The sequence below is a fragment of the Aptenodytes forsteri genome, unplaced genomic scaffold, assembly GCF_000699145.1.
Source record: "Aptenodytes forsteri isolate BGI_AS27 unplaced genomic scaffold, ASM69914v1 Scaffold10, whole genome shotgun sequence".
Taxonomy (NCBI): domain Eukaryota; kingdom Metazoa; phylum Chordata; class Aves; order Sphenisciformes; family Spheniscidae; genus Aptenodytes; species Aptenodytes forsteri.
The window spans coordinates 2,894,476-2,904,321 of record NW_008794117.1 but is presented as its reverse complement, the minus strand read 5'-3'; the positions used below and the strand labels follow the sequence as shown (position 1 = coordinate 2,904,321).

General features: G+C 37.0%; 1 protein-coding gene across 1 annotated transcript in view; it reads left to right on the top strand.

Moving 5' to 3' along the window:
- The window catches only part of FMN2 (formin 2), a 168,708-nt gene that overhangs the window by 150,167 nt on the left and 8,695 nt on the right, over nucleotides 1-9,846 (top strand). Inside the window, exon 16 of the mRNA XM_019471242.1 lies at nucleotides 881-1,030. Coding sequence (XP_019326787.1) covers nucleotides 881-1,030 — 150 coding nt within the window. The remainder of the gene's footprint in view (nucleotides 1-880; nucleotides 1,031-9,846) is intronic.

The window sequence follows — 9,846 nt, the reverse complement described above, 5'->3', positions numbered from 1 at the left end:
AAAAAAAAATAGGGACTAAGTAAATAAAAAAAAAAAAAAAAAAAAAAAAAAAAGGAATACTAGTTAATCAAGCAATTAATTTTTGAAATAATTCTTCCATAGCTTCCTATAACATTCCCACATATTTTTAAATTTGAAATAAAATAGAAGCAATTCAAACTCAGAAATTTGTTAAATTCAATTGCAGTCACAGTCCTCATTCCATGTTGCAAATATGACTTTTGCATTTCAGCAGCAGTTCTTACCTGAGGTGTAGCTTTTGTGTTTAATATGCTACTTTACTTTTGCTGTGCTCAGAAGGGGTTGTCGGCTCGTTCTGGTAGAGTCATGATGAGCACCTGTTTTCTAGCACAGTTGCTCCTGGCCCAGTTTTCTGTTGCGTCATTTCTTGTTTAGTACACAGCAGGTTTGGGTTTTAACATTTCTGTGTAGGCTTCAACCTAAGCGATCTACCCAATTGTGTCGTAGTATAGATCTAACAGAGCTTGAAGAACTTTGTTTACAGTCCTTTATAGGCTTTGACTCTGTGTTTTGAAAACAGCTTTAAACACAACAGAAAAGCAGTATATGGGCAGGTGTGGATGTCTGGATTTGCAGGGCTGTGGACAGTGCATTCATTTTAGCTTTTGAAATGGAAAATATTTTGGTCAAAACCAGAACCTACGATAAATGCCAGATCCCAACTTTGCTGAAGAATCATCTTATATTGTGTATCTATCTGTATACGAAGAGCTCAGAATGGTTATGTTTTTGTATTCTTTTATTTTAGACCTGCTACCAAGAATAATTAAATACTACATCAGTGTTAAGTAAGAAAAACAAAAAAAAAATTTGCATCAGTGGGTACTGAAACATTTCCTGTTTTTGCTTTCTTTGACAGCTTTTTGGAAACTGCAGCCTATTTCTGTATGAAACCAAAAATGGGAGAGAAAGAGGTGTCCCCACATTCTTTCTTCAGTATTTGGCATGAATTCAGTTCTGACTTCAAAGACTTCTGGAAGAAGGAAAACAAACTTATTCTTCAAGAAAGGTACATTTGTTTGTTTGTTCAAAGGCTTTTCTCAGAGAACGTTATTGGGAGCAATCGCGCAGAAACCAGTCAGCCTCACTTCATTAGCACACAACCTATTGAATGCCTTTTGGAGTGTTCTCAGTCTTCTTTTTTTTTTTTTTTTAAAATTTTCCCCCCCCCCCCCTTGCACAATTTTTGAATGGGACATTAATATCAATTTGTGCTAAAGCTTTTTGGGTCCATTACCTGAACAATATTTTTGGCAGAGCATGTAACTACTATGCCACTATGAATCCAAGGAATGGGAGACTTGTTTCAGGTCTGAAAGTTGATTAAAGATTTCCCGTTAGCATATTTAGTGAAAACAAGTCAAGGCATCAAGACATGACATATTGTAAATATTTGTCCAATGAAGCTCGGAAAAAGGAAGGGAAGCAGGAAGACAGAAGGAAAAAGTCAATTGACCCTGTGTTAAGAAAAGACTTAGACTGAACCATATTGCAAATCACAGTCCGTGGACATGAGCATGTGTGGTATATAGGGCATAAAGAAATGAGACAGTAGTTTTGAAAACCTAGCCATACTGTCTGGTCCATGTATTAGAAGAACTATGAAGTTTGCTTTCATCTGCATGCAGATATTGCATTGTGGTCACCCTTTGTTTATAAACATTATGCCAAGAATTAATCAGTTGTTTAAAAAGTAATAAATGTCGTATAAGGACAAATTAAACAAATACAAACATGAAAACTGTAAACACTGTTATATAATCCTACATCTGTTAGCAACTTGAGTGACCTCGGTATACAGATAATGAAACTAGTTCTGAGCCTTAACATTAACAGGATTGAAGCTTTGTGTTCATTAAATGTTTGATATCAGTCCACTTTTAGGTAAATTGACAAGAACAGGCCTCTCTTTCGAGAGTACTCACCCCATGTAATTGTCACAGATATCAGATTACTGGTTTAGGAAGTTATTGAAAACTTTCCTTAGGTACCTACATGATCAATGTTGTGTATACCATATATGTTTAGTGTAAGTGGATACATTTTGGAACAAGCAGTCTCACAGTTAAGAAAACTGGATTCTGCTCCTATTGCAAGAGTGTGGTGCAAATGTTAGCACAGTACAGCAGCTCTCCAGGGACCTATTTCATTTTACTGACTGTCTGACTTAATTTTATGTAATTAAGTGTATCTCTTTGGAATTGAGTTGACAGTTAAATACTATCTTTGGTTTACTATGCAGGGATTTAGCTGCCAACTTAATACCGGTTAATTTAATCTTGTATTTTTTATAGAACAGGATTTTAAAAAAATGTCCTTTCATTTCCAAAATACTAGGCTATTTTTCTAAAAATAAACAAACAAAAATCCTCCAGAGGGTTCTCGCCGCAAAATATTTTTCTTTAAAAGACATTAACTAAATAAGCACAAAACCTCTTCCTCCTATTTTTCTTATACATCTAAAGCTTAAGAGAAGAATGGGATTGCGATACAATCATTTAATTCTCTCTCAGTTCAATGTATGTGTACACTAAGAGGATGTGTTGAAGCAGCAGAGAAAAAAGGTGGCTGTCAGCTGGTCCCTTCTAGGGCAAGGGTGTTTTTAGCCTGAAAGGAACTGAACATGTATAACCTCCAAAATAGCTCTAGGTGCAGGATGTGACAGGGAAGGGAAAGGACAGTGAGAAAGGGCCTGCGGTGGGAAACTGGGAGATCCCTAGGAAGAACAGCAAAGAGACCCAAACCCAGACTTGGAGCTGATGGGATGAAGGAGACTTTCCCAGGGGGACAGACAAGACTGTGTAACTGCAGTCCAGGAAGTCACTGAGATAGAGACTGAAAATGATCCATCCTGAAAATCACAGGTAGATTTTTGTTTTGAATTTTAATTTTTACTTGTCTCATCAAGTTTAAATCTTCCCCTCTATAGATTTTGTTTGTTCAGCTGAGGCAGGGTTTAGACTTTGAAAACCTTTGATGTCTTGGTTTGTGCTCACCTCTCAGAAAAGTTTGGCATGGTGCCGTTTCAGGTCTGGCAAAGTCAAGCTCTCTTCATTGCCTTTTAGGAATTAAAATATTTTGGCCAAATTGGCAGTAAGAGTAACAATTTTCCAAGTAAGACAAATTATTTTCCTGAAAATGAAGAATCTTCTTTGGTAAAACAGCTGTCTTATCAAAGCCTTTACGTGGAAAATATTTTGCCTCAACCTGATATCTGAAGTTGTCCTTTAGGCTTTTTATCTTGATTTTACATTTCTACTTTTCTTGGTGAAAGACAAGATGGTGTGATGTGAAGGTGTCTTGGTATTGAGAAGTCAAAGGAGAAAAATCTTGATGGAAAAATCAGTGTTGCCCAAAGGTGTAAGAATGTACAACATGATGGTTTTCAAAATCTCGGCCTAGATCGACAGATCCGTAGGTGACAGAAATCTGAAATCTGCCTATTGCCACTGAAATAAAAATCATTATTTCAAGAGACTAGATTTTCCTCTTTAGTTGATGTTCTTGAAGGTTTTTCTGCTGCTAAAGTTGAAGAGCAGGCTAGAACATTAATGGTCAAAGTAACTTTCTGTAGTTTTTCATTGGCGGCAAAATCAAGTGACAGATACGGTGAGACTTTTCTTTTTAAAGTATTGCAGTATGCCACCTTTGGTGAATTATTTACCAGGTTACTGCCTCATGAAGCATACTTTAATTATACATTTTATAAGTAATTATAACAACTTTATTCCCTCTTCTTTTTTAGTCTGATCATCTTTCTTTCTCACCCCCTGGTTGGTTTTGGGGTTTTTTTGCCTCTTCTTCCACTTTAGTGTTCAGTTTAATAAACTTTTACGCTGTGGGCAATGTTTCTAGAATATTTTATATCCCAGTTTCCATATGGACTGTTAATAGAGGCTGTTGCTTATTTAGTCTCTGCAAATATGAGTCACGCTGTTTTACAATAATTTACCCAAAGGCTTTTCATAGATGGTATTTCCTAAGTTGGTACTACTTTTTGTTACCGATAGATTAAAAGTGAATGTTTTAAAGAAAGCAGTCAGCCAGTTCTTATTTTAAACACTTTTCACTTGGTATTTCAACTTGTATATTCGTTTGCCAGGCATTTATATGCAAAAGATAAACATTGAAGTGTCAGACTTCGTATTTCCTTACAAGAAGATGAGAAAAAAAAAATGAAGAAAAATGGTGCAAGGTTAAAAACAAATTAATTTTTCTGAAGTTTTCTACTGCTTTTACTCAGTTCTCTCACTTGAAATAAAGCAGACCTGGAAAATACCAGCTGTAGAGAAAATTATGCATGATAAACTGTTAAATACAGTAGCAATAAAAAGAAAAATGCACCTGAAAATTACAGTGAAAGCATAGCTCTGCCAAAAGGTTTTCTGAACAGTACTATTTTTTTTGTGGTCACACTGCAGTCAAGGCTAACTGGAGCATTCCAATAGAAATTGTTATCTGGGTTATTAATAAAGTTCTCAAAAATATTTTGTGGAGGTTGAAATTTCTGATGCTATGTCTATCCTAAAGATGTATCCTTTTAAATGAAAATTTCCAAAGTAATATAACTTCTTTCTTATTAAGCAACTTTAAAAAAAAAAAACAAACCAAAACCCAAAACAAAATGAAAGGAAAAGCACAAGCAAACTTAATGGGGCATGTTTTGACTTTTTAAATGTTGTTGTTACCATTGTCCTTTCATTATGTATTTAATGTGTCACTGGAAGTCTGTGCTTTGCATTCGTACTTTGAAAACTCTTGAAAGGTATCTGTCAGTATAGTTTGCACTTTACATGTAATTAGCAAGAAAGCCAAGAAGAGCTTACATATTTTCCCTAATACTTTTTCAATGTTGTTTGAAAAAAAGTATATTATTTTGAACCTTGCACGCTTCCTGTTTGGCATCCTCATTATCTATACATGTATTTCAGTTGCTGCATAACCTGAGATGCATGTTAGTCTCTGAATACATATTGTCAGATAACGCACAGCTGCAGTGACAGCTATGCAAAAGTCTCACCTTCTTAGGAAAACTCTTAGGGGATCACACCACCAATCTTCAAATGCCAAAAGTGAGAGCAAGTGTCTCGTACAAACTGACTTATGAATATATTAACTCTTTTCTCATTAATCTGTCTTTATTTCACCCCCAACCTGGTTTCTTTATATTTCTGAGGTAGAGATATTCAATGTTAAGTGCACTATTCCAGTCTAGCACTTCTGTGAGAGCAAGAAGTATTTTAATTTTTCTTGACATCCAGCAAAGTCCTACAGAACTTTCCTAGGAACCAGGAAAAGATGGCCTGTCCTAGGAATAAAAAGATAAAAGACCTCATGAGGCAACACCTAATATAACCCTACAGAGGGAAGTCTTGAAAAGTTATGATCAATTTAAAAGAAAAAAAAAAAGAAAAGAAAAAGTTAAGCAATAGTGTTCAGGGTAGGCACAAGGGAAAATCTTTCGAAAGTCATCCTCTTGAGAGCTGTAGTCTAAGAAAAGCAGAAGCACATGAAAGAGTGTGGATGGGATATGGGATAATAATAGATTCTTTTGCCAAGACTGAAGGCCAAGAAGTTGGGATGGCTCATAAGCAGGTGAATCAGGTGAAAATGAGGTAAGAATATTCTCTTGTTCTCCCCTTGGACACAGAGACATGGCAGGTCTATTCTGAAGAAGGTGCTTTGATTAAATTGAAGCTATTTTCAGGCTGCGTAACACTTCCCTTTCTCTGTGTAGAAGCAAGCACCAAAGATAGCATGATCCGTCTTAGCAAATTCCTAAAGGGATAGGTTACTCTAGAGGCTGCTAATAGCCTTATAAAGGTGGTATGAAAGGCTTGGAGAAAGAGGGCTTATAGAAGGTTTTACAGTGGGGAAGAAAGTAATAGGGAATAAAGAAAAAAAAAAAGAAAAGAAAAAAAAAGTTAAGCAACTGCTGGGTATGGCAATCAAATATGGAATTTGCGAATCCTTGGTAGCTAAAAATAACATTATTTATCAAAAAATCTCATATTGGTGTGAACAGCAATGATCCATCTTTAGGACTACAACTTCATCTTTTCTTTAGGGCCATGAAATACACCCTGGCTCATTGCAGTAACAAAAAGCAGTCAGTCCTTTAAGAACTTTTATGTTTTAAAGAAAAGTTCCATTGCTGTCAAAAGTGAATATCAATATCATTAGGCCTTAGATGCCAGTTCAGATCTTACTAGAAATCGGTCAATAATAAGGCAGAAACATGTTTTCAGGGCCACAGTTCCACCTTCCCTTTCTCTGGGTACAAATGAGGTACTGACACTCATTTGTCCACTCCAGCTCTGGACGTATTTCCATTTCTTCAGATTGTTCGCTGTTCCAGAGGGCCTGTGCAACCTTGCAAAGATTTACCTAAACAGGGGAAAGAAAGTTGTATTTCTAGAGGGGGGGGGGAGAGGGAGAGAGAGAGGAAGGGACAGATATAGGTGCCCTGTAAGTGTGTACATAAGGTACATATTGCTCATAAGCTCAGTCTGGCCCTTGCCTTTATGAAGAGGCATGTCACCGAACAGAGACTGACTGTGTCAGGGATGCCAGCAGAGGAGAGTTCATAAGCAGGATCAACGTGATGGTAAAGTTCTGTAATTCCCTGATATCTTGCATCACACTAAGCTTGAGAATTTCTTTTGGCTGACTTTATTCAACCCTTTAACTCCCACGATAAATCTTTGACACATTAAAAATAATCTATAAACTCAAAAAAATCACTCGTCTCTCAAATGTAAAAGTTGCCCATTCCCGTAAGAATAGCAGTTAAGCTGGCACCTGGTGTGTCACACTGTGTATATCTAGATGAAAGGGAGATTCCTGGCCAGCATGTCTCCACAGCTCATTGATCTCCCTCTGCAGAAAGACTGGTATGTCTCCCTACAGACTCCTCGGCAGGATGATTTAAAACTTGCTGTTGAGCAATTTAAAGTCTGGCATTGGATGTCTGTACGTTGCACAGTGAGGAGCATATTGGTAAGCTGCCACTTCTGCTTGCAGAGGAGGGCATTAAATCCCATAGCACGAGCAATGTCCTCTCAGAGTAATTTAAGGGATATTTTGTTAACGCTTATAATAGGAACCAGTGAGTCAGACTTGAGAGTGAGAAATCGGGGGACATGGGAATATGCACTTGCAAAGAAATGTGGAGATGGAAGGAAAGAGAAGAAAAATGTGTATGGAGTGGCAACATGAGAGGGAAATGATGAAAATGTGGAGTATATTTAGTGGGGTCACATTTTGCTTGGCACGCTGTTATAATGCCAACTAAAAGCTCCAAGTGTTATGTTAGTAAGTAGTTATGGGTAGATACATTTTCTGACTTGGGAACTTTAATCTCAATGTCTTTATTGCTCTCTAATCAACCGAGTTGCATGCTGGTAGGCTTCGTTTTACAACTCATAATGACACTTCAGAACAGAATGCAGCTTACATGACTTTGAATTGAATAATTAAAAGGATCTTCAGTTTTTGAGAGTATTTCAAAATTTTAACTTAAATAAAAGAGCTTTCTGATCAGAAAATACTGTTACCGGCATTGGAAAATCTACTTAAAAGAAGCCCAAACACACCAAAGATTCAGAAGCTAGGAACAGTCCTCTGAGGCAGTATCTCACAAAGGGGCAAATTGCTGTCCAGCTGAGAGAGGTTGCTCAACATTTCAGTACTACTTTTTTCTTCCTTGCCCGCTTTCGGCAATTAGTCCTTTTTTTAATGAAAACACCATCCTTTTTGGTTAGGAGAGAAGAGCAGTAACTTTCATTTTGAGCATTGCTTTCGAGGGAAAAGGTTGTGAAAAATAAAAGCATTTGGAGATAAATTTCTCAATCCGGATCTTTGGTGGATATTACTTTTAAATACCTTAGTTTGACATTTTTAAGTAATACTGTGTTTTGTAAGGCAGTATTTCCATTTGCAACTGTAAGCCAACTGGTGCATAGAAATAGTAAACTTGAACAAAGTGAATGATCTAGTAAAAAACTAATTCCAAATCTGTGATCTTTCCTAATTTTTATGACTTGCATGATGCCAGCTTCCAGAATGCCCCCACATAAACAGCAGAAGGGCTTTTCAGCGGTCTCTTCTTTATTTACCTGGTGATGATGTTGTATCATGCTGGCATGTTACGTTGCATCCTAGTATGTGTGTTGTGCATAAAAGGAGATAGATACCAACCATCATCTCATAATGATCTGTGATCTTTCCTAATTTTTATGACTTGCATGATGCCAGCTTCCAGAATGCCCCCACATAAACAGCAGAAGGGCTTTTCAGCGGTCTCTTCTTTATTTACCTGGTGATGATGTTGTATCATGCTGGCATGTTACGTTGCATCCTAGTATGTGTGTTGTGCATAAAAGGAGATAGATACCAACCATCATCTCATAATGAACTTTGCAGCCTGTTTGCATGGCTGTAATGTCAGACTGGGTGTGACAGTTTAGGGTATAGTGAGATGGGATACCATGATTCCTACCATACAGCGTTCTTTTCAGTTTTTTTAACCCCTTCCTGTTCACCACCATTTTGCCTTTTATCATAGGCAAAATGACATTTGCCTATGATAAAAATCAGCCCAACATACTCAATAGATATTTGCATATTGGTGAAAAAAACACCACTAAAAATTTTAAACAGAATTTTTGACAAGAGGTGCTACACTTTCTATACTTGTGAAATGTTTTCATTCCCAGGCAAAGTGATTACTTTGGCATTTGAGGTGCAATAAAATATTGTAATGTTTTACAAATGAGCAGAATTTGTCATTAAAATATTAGTCCCCAAAAGTTTGAGACGCTCACAAAGACTTAAAATCTACTGTAACCCAGACTGATCCTGAACTACTGAAGATGTTAGATTCCTTGGTTACTGAGAGTTTGCCAAACCAGTGCATGGAGTTGGTATAGTAATGACAACATCCATTAAGTGTAAGTGCATGGCTGTGTGCATGCTTTATGGTATGAGTACAGGGAATAGTCTAACATCAGGGGTTTTTTTACATTTTTGGGAAGAGCCTTACTGTGTCTGCAGTCATTTTGAGTCATTACATAATTATGAATGGGCACCTTTTGATATTATTATTTTCACCTGATGCAGCAAAGTTGGAGGCCTCTTATTTTCCCATCTCCTGCACTGGAGATCTCCAATTCTGTCGCTCTCCAGATGACTTCTACTTTTTTTCCTTTTCTTTCCAGTGATCTCTTCTATTCACTCAATTCTCATCTCTGCTTGTACTGCCAATCTTGTAGCTATCAATTTTCCAATGTAGTACCCCCAGCATACCCAATGTAGCAACTCATCTGTCCAGGGTATGTCTCCATATTCTCTTTAGGATAGTCTCCTTCTCCATGTAGTCTGTTCACTGAGACTTTTCTCATTCTTTTTTACACATTGCATTGTTTCCTTCTTTTACCCCATCTGCTCCTTAAAAATATTTTACAGCAAACACATAGTTTCATGTTTCTGTTCACTCACGACTTTCCTTTCTTTTGCTTGTCGATTATGTTACCAGTTTTACCTCACCTCCAGTCTTGTTCCCTTCCCTTATCATTTCCTGTTGAATTTCCTAACCAAATAGCCCAGAATGCAGCCAGCTTCTTTGAGAGCAACCTGGCTTCAGTTCCAAGAAAAACAATGGAAGGTGATTACTATCTTTTCCTATAGCAACCTCAATTTTCATATGCAAAGTCTGTAGGAAAGTGATTTCCATTTTGCTTGAAGGTAGCCAGGTATAGCCTGATACTGGCCACTTTGACAAGAAAAAAAAAAAAAAATTAATAATGCAGGGGGACGGGTAATGTT